This window comes from Ranitomeya variabilis, chromosome 6 (assembly GCF_051348905.1).
Source record: "Ranitomeya variabilis isolate aRanVar5 chromosome 6, aRanVar5.hap1, whole genome shotgun sequence".
NCBI lineage: Eukaryota > Metazoa > Chordata > Amphibia > Anura > Dendrobatidae > Ranitomeya > Ranitomeya variabilis.
In genome coordinates this window covers 508,640,061-508,657,747 of record NC_135237.1, presented here as the reverse complement: position 1 = coordinate 508,657,747, position 17,687 = coordinate 508,640,061, and the positions used below count along the sequence as shown (strand labels likewise).

General features: G+C 45.6%; 2 protein-coding genes across 5 annotated transcripts in view; one reads left to right on the top strand and one right to left on the bottom strand.

Moving 5' to 3' along the window:
* The window catches only part of RNF19A (ring finger protein 19A, RBR E3 ubiquitin protein ligase), a 77,606-nt gene that overhangs the window by 22,873 nt on the left and 37,046 nt on the right, over positions 1-17,687 (top strand). Inside the window, exon 1 of one of the 4 annotated variants that reach the window (XM_077270901.1) lies at positions 2,467-2,583. The exons of 1 other annotated variant lie outside the window; for it this stretch is intronic. The gene's annotated coding sequence lies outside the window, so the exon portion shown is untranslated. Of the gene's footprint in view, positions 1-2,466; positions 2,584-11,172; positions 11,194-12,248; positions 12,361-17,687 lie in introns of those variants that run through there. 2 more of the 4 variants (XM_077270902.1, XM_077270899.1) reach the window with 2 other exon arrangements.
* LOC143782912 (uncharacterized) lies at positions 6,798-12,821 on the bottom strand. The gene is made up of 5 exons (XM_077270903.1): positions 12,437-12,821; positions 12,242-12,357; positions 10,632-10,786; positions 8,145-8,221; positions 6,798-7,541 (listed from the first exon to the last, which is right to left on the bottom strand). The coding sequence occupies exons 3-5, from the start codon at positions 10,716-10,718 to the stop codon at positions 7,382-7,384; spliced, it is 324 nt and encodes a 107-aa protein (XP_077127018.1). The 5' UTR covers positions 10,719-10,786; positions 12,242-12,357; positions 12,437-12,821; the 3' UTR covers positions 6,798-7,381.

Below are 17,687 nucleotides of genomic sequence, written 5' to 3'. Positions count from 1 at the left end.
AAGGGTTATTTGCAATTTACTGCTTGTTAAAGTTTGCTGCTATTGTTGCGATATTACGGTTTTTCTGTTGCTTACGTGACCGACCACCGCTTCTCTACCTTGTAAGCACTGCGCTGAAGTTAGCCAGGATTAGGGGGTAACGGCACGGTCTAGCGACCGTGTTTACAAGCTCAGCAGTGCGCGTGTCCCGCTGTCAGGCAGCAGTGGTCAGTCTCCAAGGCAACGATCTGTAAACATAGTGTTAAAAATGTTTTGCTGTATTCACCAGCACTATCTGACAATACCCATTTATGAAAATGAGAATATAACCCTTTAACTCCCAGCAAGAGAGATGTGCAGGCCTCTCCACCAGTATATACTCCAAATAAGTGGAAGTGACAGGTGGGACCTCTCAGACATTCATGGCGTACTGTGGGTATACAATACGTATCTGACATGAAAAACTCATTAGAAATTGTTGCGATTTCCCATGCTGTTGGCTGCTGAAATCTGCTGGACACCTAGGTGCCTTCACCTATTACCTGCACCTTTTTGCTTTGCTTGAAGTACTATGTAACCCCCCCAAATGTTAGTGGGTTGGCTTAGCCCTGACTTCTGACCTATACGTTCTATGGGCTAATTGTGGTGTCTTGCGGAGACCCCCCAAACTTGCTGTAATTTGGGGGGAAACCTTGCAGCAATAGGCGAATACCTCTTTAATTTCAGCCGTTACTCTGTAGCCAGCCAGATGCCTGTTTGTCCCTTTAGTTCATACATGAATCCCACACTTTGGAGTAATTACTAGTTAGTTCGTAGCCGCTTACGTCCTGTATAAGAGAACAGTAGTTGGGATGGAAGGAGGTAAAAATAGCTGCCGTCAGTTTCCATGGAGTTCGGTGTGAGGCTCACCGGCTTCTGTGTGGGTATGAAGGGGTTATGGTTAATAAGGCGGTATTGTCATCTTATCCAGCAGTTTACTCACTAGGACGATGAGATATTAGAGCAGGAAGGGCGCCTAACCCCTCTAATGGGGGGCTTTTTACTCTGGCTAGTAAGGGGCCGTGCTCTATAGGGCTCTGTTTATGCTGCACCGTAGAATAAGCCCACCATATCATCCTAATCCTGGGGCTCTGATCTAATGGCTGAGATCCGGGAAATGTCTGAGCTCGACCCTTTGAACGCTGCTGTCAGGACATATTGCTGCATCATCTCGGCAGATTCCTTGTTACCAGAGTTCCCCTGTGACCCAATCATAGAGGGGATCAAGGAAAGTCCCCAGGGATGTCTGATCACTAAGTGTTGGCCTTCCGGCAGCCTATGTCATAGTTACCCAGATCATAATGTAGTAAAGAGTATAGAAAAAAAAAAGATACAAAGTTGTAATCATGTAATGTGATAAAAAAGGTCATGGAAAATGTAATAGTGACAATAATAACCTAAAGAATTAGCAAGTCGTTTAGTGTGAGACTTACACCGTGTAAAAACATAAACACAAAAAATTTGTAAAGTTGCATTTTTTTTTTTTATTCACATAAAAACCCTTTCTCCAAACAAAACAAAAATATTCTCAAAACAAAACCTCAACCACATCTATAAATGACTGCCTGTCCACAGGATCCATGATAAATGTAAGATCACAGGGCGGTAGGATGCTTAGATCCTCCACCGATCCTGAGGACAGAGGTCACAAAGTCCCCATATGAATGGAGCGGTAGTGAGCATGTGCGACCACTGCTATAGACAGTGAATGGAGTGGTGGTCGCACATGCTCACAACTGCTCTGCGCACCTTGTGGGCTCTGTTGTCGTGATCAGTGGGAGCCCCAGAGCAGTCTTCTGACTCTGTGTTCATGTCATTGTTTGATCCGTTGTATATGGCTAAAAGAGCAGAATGGTTAGCCTGCTTGTAATATTGGTAGAGTTCCTAACTTGCACACTGGAACTATTAAAGGGGTTGTTCAGAAGCTATTCTTGGCTAACTCGTCAGTATCGGATCAGCACCCACACTCATCAGCGGTCTTCTGCTTCGGCTATCGGGTCTAAACAGTGAATGAAGTCGGAACGCGATTTTGGCTGTTCTCAGGTACTGCAGCTCCGCTCCCATTCACTACAACTCCCCATTGTATGGCGCTGTCATATCCCTCTTTGTCTACTGTTTACATCCAACTACCACCAGATGTGATCGTGGGCGAGCTGGGTGTGTGATCCCTACTGATAGGATATTGATGGCTGATTCTACTCCTAGTTCATGCATATTGTAAGCCTGGAAACCCCCTTTCAGCTTCTGGCTCAGCCTCCCTTTTCTTTTGCTGCTTTTCCTCGCGGTCCTGTCTTATTTTCCCTCTTGCTCTTCTGGTTCCATTTCTCAATAGATTGGAATGCCTGGAGGAGCACCAAACCCTCCTCTGGAAACTCACACCTCCCTTTGCACGGTGTTCCTCTGCCTGCACATAGGTATTTCTGTGTCTTGGACAGTTTTGGGTTATCGTTGAAGATCACTGGAATTACCAGACTCTGTCCTCTCTACGTGACACGGGCGTACCTGAGGCCTCAGCACTTGGCATGTGTTCTGTAATATAGGTCATAAAGCAAAGCCGAGACACAGGTAATTGTTGGGGTGGACGGCTTTGTGGATGATGACTGTTGTAGTTCTGCGCTTTGTGGATGATGATTGTGGTAGTTCTGCGCTTTGTGGATGGTGACTGTGGTAGTTCTGCGCTTTGTGGATGATGACTGTTGTAGTTCTGCGCTTTGTGGATGATGACTGTTGTAGTTCTGCGCTTTGTGGATGATGATTGTGGTAGTTCTGCGCTTTGTGGATGATGACTGTGGTAGTTCTGCGCTTTGTGGATGATGACTGTTGTAGTTCTGCGCTTTGTGGATGATGACTGTTGTAGTTCTGCGCTTTGTGGATGATGACTGTGGTAGTTCTGCTCTTTGTGGATGATGACTGTTGTAGTTCTGCGCTTTGTGGATGATGACTGTGGTAGTTCTGCGCTTTGTGGATGATGACTGTGGTAGTTCTGCGCTTTGTGGATGATGACTGTGGTAGTTCTGCGCTTTGTGGATGGTGACTGGTAGTTCTGCGCTTTGTGGATGGTGACTGTGGTAGTTCTGCGCTTTGTGGATGGTGACTGTTGTAGTTCTGCGCTTTGTGGATGATGACTGTTGTAGTTCTGCGCTTTGTGGATGGTGACTGTGGTAGTTCTGCGCTTTGTGGATGATGACTGGTAGTTCTGCGCTTTGTGGATGATGACTGTGGTAGTTCTGCGCTTTGTGGATGATGACTGTGGTAGTTCTGCGCTTTGTGGATGATGACTGTGGTAGTTCTGCTCTTTGTGGATGATGACTGTGGTAGCTCTGCGCTTTAATGATGACTGGTAGTTCTGCGCTTTGTGGATGGTGACTGTTAGTTCTGCGCTTTGTGGATGATGACTGTGGTAGTTCTGCGCTTTGTGGATGATGACTGTGGTAGTTCTGCGCTTTGTGGATGATGACTGGTAGTTCTGCGCTTTGTGGATGATGACTGTGGTAGTTTTGCGCTTTGTGGATGATGACTGTGGTAGTTTTGCGCTTTGTGGATGATGACTGTGGTAGTTTTGCGCTTTGTGGATGATGACTGGTAGTTCTGCGCTTTGTGGATGATGACTGGTAGTTTTGCGCTTTGTGGATGATGACTGTGGTAGTTCTGCGCTTTGTGGATGATGACTGGTAGTTCTGCGCTTTGTGGATGATGACTGTGGTAGTTTTGCGCTTTGTGGATGATGACTGGTAGTTTTGCGCTTTGTGGATGATGACTGTGGTAGTTTTGCGCTTTGTGGATGATGACTGTGGTAGTTTTGCGCTTTGTGGATGATGACTGTGGTAGTTTTGCGCTTTGTGGATGATGACTGTTGTAGTTCTGCGCTTTGTGGATGATGACTGTGGTAGTTCTGCGCTTTGTGGATGGTGACTGGTAGTTCTGCGCTTTGTGGATGATGACTGTTGTAGTTCTGCGCTTTGTGGATTATGACTGTTGTAGTTCTGCTCTTTGTGGATGATGACTGTTGTAGTTCTGCGCTTTGTGGATGATGACTGGTAGTTTTGCGTTTTGTGGATGATGACTGGTAGTTTTGCGCTTTGTGGATGATGACTGTTGTAGTTCTGCGCTTTGTGGATGATGACTGTGGTAGCTTTGTGCTTTGTGGATGATGGCAGGGAGAACAATTGTCAGTGTTTCCATGTCATAAGGATACTGTGGGGGTTGCACAAAAACCTCGGGCGAGTGACTGTTCTTTCTTTGTGGTTATGGAGGTTGTGATGAAATGCGGCTCGTTGAGAGTTCGTTATGTGGAAATACCCAGAATGTAAAAGTGATAAAACTGATGGATGCCGGCTGTGAACCTCCACGGCTCTCTCCATTCCAGTGTATGGGAAATACTGGAGACCACCTCAAAATCATCATATGTTACATGCGGATATGGCAGTGGATTTTACATAATGCTTTTAGTGAGATTCCGACATTGCGCTTCCATTCCTTCACATGATCACTAAGTCTTATGTCCATAGGTGCCATGTCGGCACAGCACAGGTTAGTACCAGCTGAAATTACACACGTTGTTCCATCCATCACCACATGGGTGTTCTAGTTTTCAGGGTATGTGCAAACGATCCGTAAACGCTGCGGGTTGGACGCTGTGTACTTGTGCACCGTCCAGCCCGCAGCGTCCAGATGTTACAACACGGTAAATGGGATTTCAAGAAATCCCATGTCAACTATGTGTCCACAGACACCCGAGCTCACCCGCAGAGACGGACATGCGGCGCGTCTCTCCAGACCGCAGCATGTCTATTTATCGTTGTCCCTGCAAGAGAAATGTCACCCACACAATGTATGATGACCTATCGCAAAAATATGTCAACACTAAGTGAGTTTGCATGTTCTTCTTATATAGGTGAATTTGCAAAGTGCTTATCAAAACATGCAACTTTGACATTTACTTGTCATTAAAAATCTTCCCTTTTCCCAAGAAGTAACCGCTCTGGTGACCAGTAACCAATCAACGGTGGCCGGTCCTAGGCAAGGAGTAAAGTCATTGCAAGCTATTTTCAATAGAGCTTGTAAGCGCTGCTCTGAACCTGTCTGTATTGCTGCCTCTGATGCCAAAGCTGCCTCTGTTTAGTAAACACATAATTCAGATCAGCGGCGAAACCGTGACTTTGATCTACACTGTCAGTCAGGAGAGCGCAGCTCCTAGCATGCTGGGAGCAAAGAGGCAGCAGAGTGTGTTCAACAATGAGAGCCCCTTTATATCTGGGCTTAGGGGACCACCAAAGGTCCTGAGAATGAAGGGGCTTTAGCTGTGCAATCCCCTTATTGGTTTCCCTTTGCACATGGATGACCCAGCCCGCCAGCTGCAGCCCATCTCTGTCCAAGTGAATAGGACCTGCAGAAGTTCCCTGCACAGCCAGGTGGCCACGAAGACTGGGAAGTGGCTGCAACATTGGAGCAGCCTGTGGCCCTTTCATCTCTAAGATTGACGGTGCTCCAGAAGATTGGACGAACATTCTCATTTTTCTTAGATTTTTTTTTTTTCCCTGCCCGATGGACAAGATCAAACTTTATTTATTTTTAAACTCTGTTCCATGTGCACCACAGGGTTACAAAAGCTCCATTCCTATGCCGTGGAGATTAATTGTTAGCAGGTTTAATGAGGAATACTCAGATCCTGAACGGCCCGGGCCCTATATTTTCCCTGCATCGCAGCGCTCATGGCAGAGCTACAACCAGCAATGCAACCATTTCTTTTTTTGCATGATCAGTGGGGATCCCAAATGGATGTCGGACCCCTCCAATCATATCACTTTATCCGGTGGGATCTGTTTTTGAATAGCTTTTTTTATCTAATGTCTACGTGCCTTATTGATACAGGAAAGATATATATCTTGGTACCGTGTTGGCCAGTAGATAGAAAAATAAAACATTCCTTATCTAAGAACTGGTCCAATATTTATGGACATAACTGTTTATCACTCATGGTATGGTAATTCTGCCTCATGTCACCTGTCTTATCCATGGTTTTTTTTCTGTGCCATGTTGTGCATAAATATGTGATTTTTCTACTTACCTTATGTACTTGACCATGTGGCTTCTCTCGCTCCACCAGTATTATGACGGTCACATGAAGCACAGCTTCGCACCGTGGTTTTTATTGTAGATGTAAGATGTGGCCAAAGTTTCTTGCAGCTTCAGCCTTATCTTGGTGTAGTCACAAGACCATTTTTTATAGATGTGCTGTGATGATTAACTAGGCTCAGTATTCTCCGGCACACTATGGCCTAATAAGGCTAGTGAGAGTCCCCAGATGGAGGCGCTGATAAAATCCAGATGTTTCTTGCAGGGCTGATGCTGGGGACCCTCACAGCTGTATGGAAGTTATGCAGGGACGAGGCCGAGCTATTGTCGTTTTTTTTTCTTCCCAATAGACTGCGCCTAATATTCAGTTTAATAATTAAAGGGAAGTAATCCGTCTCTGGAGAATCTGCAGCACAGGCAGTCAAGTATCTCTAGTCAATTGGCTAACTGCATTTCACGGTGATATATCGTTCTCATTACTTCTCATCTCAAGAAATGGAGCCATTAGCAGACTGCCCCATGCCGAGAAGTGGTTGTCCTCCCAGGATGTGCAATGCTGGGGGTTGTAGCTTGTCATTGCATTGATTGTGCAGAGAGAAGTCAGATGTCTTGGCACAGGAGGAGAATGTGGAGATCACTGGTGAAGCAGGAGACCCCCACTTATGTTCTCCTTCTCCGTCTTATACTCTTCCACATTACCTTAAGTTAGAGGGAGATCGGTATGGTATCACACAGACGTTTTCTCTTTTATCTCCTGCGCAGACGGCACTAATTTTACAGGACATAATAGGGTAATTCTATACTTCCGAATTACCTACATTTGTGCAATCATCCCTATTGTCTATGAACTCATTTTCTGGGGAAATTACGCAGGACTTAAATTAGTTCAGTGCCTCTTATTATTGGCCTTTAAGGGAATGTTTCGCTTAGATTTCTTCTGCTTTAAAACTGAATTGGGAAACATTTTTTTTTTCTATGTTTTTTAGTCTATTTTCTGTATGCGAGTAATGGGTGGTCATCTTGCTTCAGCAGTAGCCACATAGTCATCAGTTGCCTGGTGATTATGGTCTGATATGGGAGAGTTTTAAATGGTTCCTCTGTGATCAGAGGTCCTTGTGCAGGGAGGAGGAGGAGGAGGTGAGCTGTGACCATCACCCCCCATCATCAGTGTAAGTGTGGATTACATGCTATGTAAACCGAAAAAAAGCCGTATAGAATAGCGCAGTGCGCAACTTTATGCGGTAAATGTCAGCTACAAAATGCAGCAGTTATAGTCACCACCGAATAGTCATCCAGCTTTCCCAAACTCTGCAGCATCCACAGGATTGTCATCCAGCTTTCCCACATTCTGCTGATTAGCCTGGTGATACAGTACTGCTTTACGATTAGGAGTGTCAATATCTGTGAGAGCTTTAATGGCGACCATGTTGGTTGTCAGCCTACATTTCCTGGAAAGAAAGAAATAGAAATGAGCAAATTGATTTGCATGACCCCGTCTGTTGGCCATGTCATCTCATAACTTCCGTCCGGGAGCTCTAAAGACTGCCTCCTACCTGCCGGCATCCCTAGGTCTGTTCTCATTTAGTAGGCTTGGAGCACCATCATGCATGCTTCGCACTTCAACGATGAGTTTGCGTCAGACCTACAAACAGTGATCCAGGGATGGTGACAGGTAGGCGGTTAGCGGGGCTCGCGTAGGTAGGAGGCGGTTAGCGGGGCTCACGCAGGTAGGAGGCGGTTAGCGGGGCTCACGCAGGTAGGAGGCGGTTAGCGGGGCTCGCGTAGTTAAAAGGTTGGCGGGGCTCACGTCGGTAGGAGGCGGTTAGCTGGGCTCCCTCGTGGTATTTTTACTACAGGGAAATACTTTATAATAATCCTTTTTCTATAACCTTTGTGTAAATGATTTGAGTAAGCAGTGCTGCAGTGTTCATCCACAGGTAGTAAATCCTGTTTTACCAGATGTAATTTCTGGCTGTCCCTCCATCACATACACTCTCTTTATTGCAAGAAATCAATGTTTAATCTAGTTTCTTAAGATTGGTGTCTCTTACTTGACATTACGGCTGTCCTGTGTCGCCATGGCACGTCGCGGGCATTGACGTAATCTGTGATGTATGTTCAGCAGCTCCTGTACATCATACAATGGAGTCTTGGTGAGTTTCTTAGAGATGTGCTTGTTTCTGAGAATCTCACGGTGAACCTGTACTTGTGTTATTCTGGGCAGGGGACTGTCTATTCTGTACGGGTGGCTGCAGTCAGCAGCGGCCGCTCACTTACCTCTTCATCGTACGTCTTGTACAGCGCCTTTAAGAAGTTTTTGCATATTTTCTATTTCAAGTTGCTAGTATTTACGTGTCTAGGCAACTGAGGGGAAATCTCTTAGGCAGAAGTCGAGGCATTTGTACTTGCCTTCGGTACGCTGCTTTTAGTCTTTTTTTAAGCCTTTGGCCAAAATTAAACTTTAGAATTCATGTTGAGGCGATGGTAACTAAAGATATATGCAACTGCTCAAAGAAAGAATTTGCACCTCACATATATGAACTGAATATAGAAGTAAAGTGAGATGACAGCTACGATTACTTTAGGAATAGTAGAAACATTAGGGCTGGGTTAAAGCATACAGGCCTTTAAACACAAAAAAAGTATCTACTTGCTGCCCGGGGTGGGCCCGGGTGGGCCCGCCCCAGCGGGGGGCTGAGTGGGCCCGCATCCAGGACTTTGCAGCAATTCTTCAGGGCTAACACACCATCTTTTGCAGTTTGCCTATTTAGGCTACTTTCACACTAGCGTTTTTGGCTGCACGCCGCATTGCGTCGTTTAGGAGAAAAAACACATCCTGCAAAGTTGTCCGCAGGATGCGTTTTTTCCCCATAGATTTACATTACCGACGCATTGAGACATATTGCCGCACATTGCATCCGTCGTGTGACGGATGTGTCATGTTTTGGCGCACCGCCGCCACAAAAAAAAGTTACATGTAACGTTTTTTTTGTGCGTCAAGTCCGCCGTTTTTGACTGCGCATGTGCGGCCAAAACTCCGCCCCCTCCTCCCCGGACCTTACAATGAAGCAGCGGAAGCGTCGTAAGACTGCTTCCGCTGCCCACGTCGGGCATTTTTTTCACTGTATACGTCGGGCCGACGCAGCGCGATGGCCCCGTACCGACGCTAGTGTGAAAGCAGCCTTAGTTTGTTATGGAATTAGATGAAGTTGTCTATAAGGCCAGTGCCCATTAGGCCAGTGCAGGCTGGGGAGCCGGCAGTAAGGGCTGTCCTAGTAATCAGGTTGTGCTTGGTGTTTTTACTTGGAGTGAAGGGTAGAGGGGCTTCAGTCACCATTTGTTCTTTGGGGTCTTCACATTGCAGCAGTGTGGAGCCGTTTACTGACAGATTGTATACTGTAATTTTAGAGCTAGTAATCACCGCGCTATAAACAAATTTTTGCTCTGCACTTTTTCCTATACAGAAAGGTATGTGGTTGTTTTGATACCAGTCAAAATCGAGTGTATTCCCGAACAATAACTGGAAATAATATTGTGATTTGCCGGGTAACGTAATGTTCCCGCGTGCAGGAAGTCAACAAGTCGGAGTTATCACAGTGAACGGTTTGTCAGAGCTGCTTCTTAAGGCTCTGTTCACACGGTCAGCTGAAGCCAGTATTTATAATACACTTTTATAATACACTAGATCCGTTACAGACTGATGCCAGCTGGGCATGCGAACAGAGCCCTAGAGAACAGCGCTGATGTCTGTAAGGCACTGGGCAATTAATGGCACTGTTGGCAGCTCCTATCACCGCTGCAGCCAATCAAGCAGCAATGATGTGATCTGTTGACGTGATGTCACAGCTGCAGCCAAAAAGCGGAAACCAGAGCAGCAGTGGAGAACTGGTCCTGGACCTGGGGAGGGTGAGTTCTATATGTTATTGTACATTGATAGTTGTCTGGGGTCCGCATTTTAGAAGTAGAAAACCATTTAACAAGCCTTTTAATTAATTTTTCGCATCTTACTCTGGCTCTCCCTGGATCCAGACAGGCAAACTAATGACTCGAGCCCATGTGTTTTCTACCAGCATTTCTGATAGTAAGTTACATAGGGACCCATACCAAGATATTTTGCCCTTAGAAGGCAAATAAACCGTAAGCCTTTGTCTGAAAGTGATAAACATGGCTTGTTTCCGGACAGGTCTGGTATTGCAGCTCAGCCATATTCACTGACATGTGGCCCGTAATGCCAAGCATCGGCCGTGAGCATGAGGGGGGCTATTTCCAGAAGAAAGCCGCCATATTTTTCATTTCTTACAAGAATAATTGCAAAAAATCGGACACAATCTTAAGAAGTGATATGTTCCCTTTCTATAAATTTATAATATTTTTTTCTTCTTAGTCTTATTTTAGGAGCCCAGTCCTGCTTTTTCTACAACTATGGAAGTATTTAGGCTTTCATGTATATTTTAGCGGCGTTGTAGCCTGAATAAGACAAGGTGACGGGTCATGTTTCTCTCTATCCATATGATTAGCCGAGCGCAGTGTCCGGTTACCTGTCCTGTGAATGGACCGCCGCTCGCTGAACGTGCACTTGTCAGGATGTCCTCACACACCGGGGCATGGACTGTCTGGCTGGCCATAAGACATGGACACGTTTTTTAAGTTTCCACCTTAAATACGGTACTCAAAATTCCTCCAGTCCTGACATCTGTGGAAGGACAGAAAAGTTCACAGGAGGAGGAAGATGGGATCCCGATGACCTACACGATTACCCCATGTATGTAATGCATAGATAGATCTGGGCTTTTTCGGCTATGTAATTTTTTATTTTTATTTTTTTGCTGTGTTTTGTGTGTGTTGGCTAGGTTGTGTTTCGTTGATATCTATAATGATTTTTATTCTGATACATATTAGTAATTGCATATTAAGTCTCCATTGTGGTGACTTCTAATGGTCCCCAGGTTTTATAACCTGGAATTCAGGCACATTGTGATGTCACATTATGTATATACATATACGGTATATATTGTATCCACTCACTTCAGTAGATTTCCATCAAGATGGTCTAATATGGGGAAGAAGGGAATGACAATCCCCACTACAAGCCTGTGCACGGTGGGTTATATAATGTGTCTGTATGGGGTGGACATGCTCCTTTATATACATAGTATACGCTATATTCACACATGGTTATAATGCTGTAATAGAGCTGTGGTTATACCACTGCAAGTCCAGAGGCCACCATACACATTACATTGCCGATTTCACCTGGAGCTGCTCAGTATGCTGTCATTACAAGGCACCCCTAACCAGAAGATGGGAGAGAGAATAATCGGTTATAATAAAGGGGTATTCCCATCTCCAATATCCTACCCCAAGACGTAGTAGATGTAATATTAGCAAAATACCTTCAGTTGGAAATGTAGAATAGTTCTTCTGATTTGCTATGTTACTTACCCCATGTGCAGGGCATTTCAGTAGCTTGGGTATCCATGGTTATGACCACTATTGGCCAACTGTCACTATATGAATTATCGTAACTATGGATACCTAAGCTACAGCAATGCCCTGCACATGTGGCAAAGCGAATCAAAAGAACTATACTACATTTGTATTCGGAGGTATTTGCTAATAATTATTATTTTTACACCTAGTACATATTGGGATAGGCTCTTTGAGATGGAAACGCCCCATTAAATTGAAACTTTTATTCTTTCTAAAGATGAGCATTGAAAACACATGAATGCTGAGCTGAGTGTTCACATGTATGAAAGGGACAGGGGGATACTAAAGGGGATGGGCACCTTAAAGGGGTAATCTGTCCATGGGAGGTAAGCGGGCCCTGGATGTCAGTGTTTTAATACCTGCCTGGTGTAATGAATAGGACGGGTACACAATACTTCTCAACCCTGCGATGTCGCCAGCCCCTTGCAGTGCAGAAGCTGGATGACCCCTTTACTTTTTCTTTTTAATACTTATACTGTGACTAGGTGATAAAAGCTGAATTTAGAGAAATCCCTTTAAATCCTAGCCGCAATATTGGGGCACCATGTCATGTCATAGGCCCTAATGAAGGGGCGGGCTGCATTTTGGGTGGGTGTATAGTGAAGCTTGCCCCGTTGGGGTCTCCCTATATCTTTGTAAGTTCTTCGCCTGTTTTTACCTTGTAGTTTCGGGCAGACAGAGGCCAGAGACTCCTTCCCGAGCGGTGTCCTACCGTCTGCTCCGTACCAGCTGCGTCCACCGTAGAGCCGCTGCCAGAGCGGTCGCCCATCTCTCCTGGTAATTACAGGGATTAGAGGAAGAAAAAAAAAAAAAAAAAAAAAAGCTTTTTGCAAGTGCTTGGTGAGGTTCTTACACATTCGATAATGTGCCCTTTGGGTGTGCGGTGCAATCTCATTAGTGTGAAATAATAGGAGGCCGCTCTGCGTCTGATTAGCATTGTTATGGTAACGCATTTCTGAGCGGCTGTTCCGTGTTCCCGTGTAGTTATTGGGAGCATAATCCGCAGGTCCCTGCCGATCACTGGTGTATCAGTACAGATTCCGTGGTCCCGGGCCTCCCTGCACCATCCAGGTCCCTACTGAGCCCGATAATGGCTTTGGAGGTGGCCGCACTCCTGTCTGCTCATCCGCAGCGCTGATAACGTTACTAATGTGTCACTCAGGGGCTGTCATCAGCAGCCGGGTGTCTAAGAAGCTTTATGTACTTAGGTGTGTGCGTCTCGACTCTCAGTGATCTATTATTGCCTGCTGCCATGGCAACCAGGCTTTATTTATAGAAGGCATTGGTTGTCACAGAGATGCATCCACCCTTGGATACGTCGTATTGCCAACCTGCTGCAATGGGCTAGCAAAACGTCCCTTTCATATTCATCAGATGGGGTCTTTTGTTACTCCTTCTGATGTATATGAAGGGTACGTGTCCCATCTTTTCCTGTCTGTGTGGATGATGGAATCCTTTCAGTTTTTGCCCATCGTGTCCGGCACCTAGTAGTGAAGACCCAAATGACGGATATGCACATAATTTGTTGGATTGTACAAGATTTAGGGTGTAATCATTTCGAGCAACTTTTCAGTTTTAATTCTGTCTCCAGATTTCACAGTTCTAATGTTATAGAGCTTTTAATCCTGATGAGACTGGTGTACTTACTTTGAATATCCGTTTCAAGTTGACTGTATGATCTGGAAGTAATAATGCGCCTGAGTCCAGCTAACGCTTACTTTAACTTTAGGCAAGGAAACTTTCAGAGTTCGGGTATGTGCTGGTCTGCTCTGAAAGATGCCAGAAAAATCGCTAGAAACCCCCGTGTGTGTGTGTGTGTGTGTGTGTGTGTGTGTGTGTGATGACTTGCTGGTCATATGTTCAGTCTTTTGAGCGTGTTGAAAAATGTTTAGAGGGAAAATAAGACCTCTCCAAGTTTAGGCACTGTCCAATCAAAAAGTAGCAAGTTACTAGTGTACGTTCCTACGATCAGGAATTGCTGCGTGTTTGATGCTGCGTATTTATGCAGTGTCACAACCGCAGCGGCCAGCTGTGACAGCAGAGTGGATGGGATTTCTAGAAATCCCATGTCCACTGTGCGTGTATGTGGGCCTGTGGATCACATGCGTTTCATGTCAGTCTCCGCAGATTTCAAGACTGCATCATGCCAATTTCTCTAGCAGAGATGCTGATCAACATAAATGTAATCAATAGAATGTATTGAATGTGGTAAATCAACACTGTTCAGTGAACACATACAGATTTACCTGCGTTCAATAGCAGGCAGCGAACATACACTGTGTCCATAGCGCTGTTGCGTCCATAGCGCTGTTGCGTCCATAGCGCTGTTGCGTCCATAGCGCTGTTGCGTCCATAGCGCTGTTGCGTCCATAGCGCTGTTGCGTCCATAGCGCTGTTGCGTCCATAGCGCTGTTGCGTCCATAGCGCTGTTGCGTCCATAGCGCTGTTGCGTCCATAGCGCTGTTGCGTCCATAGCGCTGTTGCGTCCATAGCGCTGTTGCGTCCATAGCGCTGTTGCGTCCATAGCGCTGTTGCGTCCATAGCGCTGTTGCGTCCATAGCGCTGTTGCGTCCATAGCGCTGTTGCGTCCATAGCGCTGTTGCGTCCATAGCGCTGTTGCGTCCATAGCGCTGTTGCGTCCATAGCGCTGTTGCGTCCATAGCGCTGTTGCGTCCATAGCGCTGTTGCGTCCATAGCGCTGTTGCGTCCATAGCGCTGTTGCGTCCATAGCGCTGTTGCGTCCATAGCGCTGTTGCGTCCATAGCGCTGTTGCGTCCATAGCGCTGTTGCGTCCATAGCGCTGTTGCGTCCATAGCGCTGTTGCGTCCATAGCGCTGTTGCGTCCATAGCGCTGTTGCGTCCATAGCGCTGTTGCGTCCATAGCGCTGTTGCGTCCATAGCGCTGTTGCGTCCATAGCGCTGTTGCGTCCATAGCGCTGTTGCGTCCATAGCGCTGTTGCGTCCATAGCGCTGTTGCGTCCATAGCGCTGTTGCGTCCATAGCGCTGTTGCGTCCATAGCGCTGTTGCGTCCATAGCGCTGTTGCGTCCATAGCGCTGTTGCGTCCATAGCGCTGTTGCGTCCGGATCGTGGACACACAGCCTAACTCTAAAGGAAAAAAAAGCCTCTATAGGAAATGCTTAATGCTTAGATTTTCATTACACCATCAGAGAAGCAGCATAATGTCGGGGCAGAGACCCTGATTCCAGCGATGTCACTTACTGGGCTGCTTGCTGTCACTTTGATAAAATCCCTCTTTTATCTGCTGTAGACCTAGCAGTGCTCTGAATCCTGAGATCTGTATAACACCGCCTACAGCACTGGCAGCTTTGTGTGCACTGCGTAATGATAGCTGCCAATCAGTGGTGGGGTCGTGGTTATACAGAGCTCACGAGGACTACATGACCGCGGGATTACTAGTCCTCTACTGATTAATGTCCTGGTGATATCAAAGCTAGAACAAGCAGCCCAGTAAGTGACACATCGCTCTCGGTCTCTAAATCATTACTTTCTCCATCTCCTCTGCACCTGTGCGAGAGGATCGGAGCATAGAGCACTGACACTCGGCCCCCGCTCGCAGGAGCCGAGGGTCCTGATACCATACACTAGTGTGACTCCAGCCTTAGAAGTACTCCAGCTTCATCAGGTGCAAAGACTGTTTATTAATGTCCACCTGTCCTCAGCAGTAGACCATTCTTCATCTACCCGTCTCTTCACTCCCTCCCTCCCTCTGTCTTCTTTCATCAGCATCAGCCAGCTTTAGGATAAAAGGACAGGAGCCATCCGTCCCTGCTGCGATTTGCCACTTGCAGATGTGATTTCCTAGTAGCTGGGACATACGTCGGGGAGGGAGTCGCCATTAGCAGCTTATTTCCTCTGCTGTCCATTCCCCCCTCCTGCCTCACTGTCCTGGGCATTGTCCTCATGGCCGGATCACACACTTTCTGATCATTTTTTTTTTCTGTAATTTCACTTTAGATAAATTAATGAAAATCTTTTCTTTTTTTTTCTTTTTGTGACAGATTGTTTTTCTTTATTCTAAAGTTTCGGCACCAAAATCCCTTTTGTGTAGCATTAATTAAATCTGCAAATGTTTTAGAGCAAGACCGGCTGCTGGGGTGCCCCCTTCTCGGGATCGGGGGGAGTCTCGGGTCTCATTGACGGCCACCTCTCCTACAGACAGGACTTGTCAAGACTTCCGTTTTGTCTGTTTTAATAAGAACTTTAATATTTTTTATTAAATAACAATTTCTCATAGTCTATGTTCCTGTTACTCCTCTTGCAAATGTGTGAATACATTTTAACTTGATGTTACCATTCCCCCTTTCTTAAAAAGGATTTGTTACTGTCACCAGTCCTCAGCTAGAAACAACAACTTGTCAATTTTTGCATTCTAGGATGAAAGACTTATTGATGAGGTCTAAGAAAAAACACTTCAGACTTATTTATACAATACTAAAATCTGCAGAGGTGTCAGATCATCCTCTTTAATGGAGCGGTGGTTGCACATGTTCATTATTCCTCCACATAGGGGGACTGTGGGACCCTATATATATATATATATATATATATATATATATATATATATATATATATATATATATATATATATATATATATATATATATATATATATATATATATATATATATATGCATGCACACGCACACATGCACACACACATCACAATTTTTGGGGTAGGTTGGTTTTGGGCAGCCCCTTTAACCTCTTCCTGATGTGTAACCTATTACATCCCACGTCTCGTGCTGGTGTATACAGCGAGCTCAGGAGCTGAGCCTGCACCATACTTGGCATCTACCTGAGACGATGTTTGCTCCCATTTCTACTAACACTAACAATATACATGCCACCATCAATCACACACAGCGACAATAAAATAATGTGATTGTCGGATTGGGCCCTTGTGTCGCAGACGTAGGGTGTGGATGTGTTGTGATGGCAGGCAGGGCGTCTTCGTTCTCCTTGGTTGCTGCTGGGCTTCATAGTAGCACAACATTTTTACTATATAAAATCAGTAGTATTGCAGTATGTAGAAGAAGCTGAAGTCCCCCACAGGGACTAAAACACAAATTAATCAATTTTCCCCCTTTTAAAAATAAAGAAATAACATAAACTATATTCGACATTGTGTCTTTAAACGTCCGATGTATGAAAATATAAAATTAATGAACCGCTGCGGTAAAGGCAAAAAAAACCCACCAACAAAATGGAAATGCAAGAATTGTAATTTTTCGCTTGCCATATTAAATAAAGAAGCAATAAAGAGTTATAAAAAATGACGCATGGACTCCAAAATGGTATCAAAATGTCAGCTTGCCATGTGAAAACCAAGGAAAAAAAAAAAACCCAGGCCCTTGCAGTGCTCCATCACTGGAAAAATAAAGTAACTGGTCTGGGAAAATGGTGATGCAACCTGGAAAAAAAAAAAAAAAGATCTGGATGTCTGATATGGCTGTAATGGTGCTGGCTGGGAGTATATCATCGAAAACAAGCTGTCCGCAGAAAATGTGTGGCCCTCGAAAGAAGGCGAGGAAAAAACGAAAGTGCAAAAAAGAAAAATTGGCACCATCAGGAAGGGGTTAAAGTATATCCCTAGGCCCTTGTTCCACAGCCTGTTGGGTCTCTAGCTATTGTAAAACTACAACTCCCAGCATGCCGCCACAGCCTTTTCCTACATCTGTGGAGCCCCAGGCTGAGGATGTTTTCTGTAGCGATCGCTCGGGTGTGTTATCTGGCCTGGTTAATGGCTGTGCGAAGGTTACACTAGGAACTCCGGGGGGAGTGTGGCTGGCCTGTGACCTAAATAGTTGGGTTAGAGGGGAAGTGGCGAGCGTCCTGTCACCGACTGTGTGAGGAGTCGCACAGGAGCGCAGCGGTCAGTATACCTATAAAAAGATAGATAATCTCAGTCAGGAGGGCGCAGGGGAATTATGCCGAGGATTTACACTGCTAGCGTATAAGAAAATCCTCCTAACAATGTAGCAGACAGTCCGTCCTGGGGGCACAAATGCCAGATATTAATCCCCCTGCAGCGCAGACAGTCCGTACTGGGGGCACAAACGCCAGATATTAATCCCCCCGCAG

Excerpts from the sequence above, each read along its gene's own strand:
- LOC143782912 (XM_077270903.1), bottom strand. The coding sequence starts at position 10,718 with ATGGCCAGCCAGACAGTCCATGCCCCGGTGTGTGAGGACATCCTGACA. Across the intron at positions 8,222-10,631 it reads GCGGTCCATTCACAGGACAG|GAGCTGCTGAACATACATCA; the intron begins GTAACCGGACAC and ends TATGATGTACAG. Across the intron at positions 7,542-8,144 it reads CAGGACAGCCGTAATGTCAA|GAAATGTAGGCTGACAACCA; the intron begins GTAAGAGACACC and ends CTTTCTTTCCAG.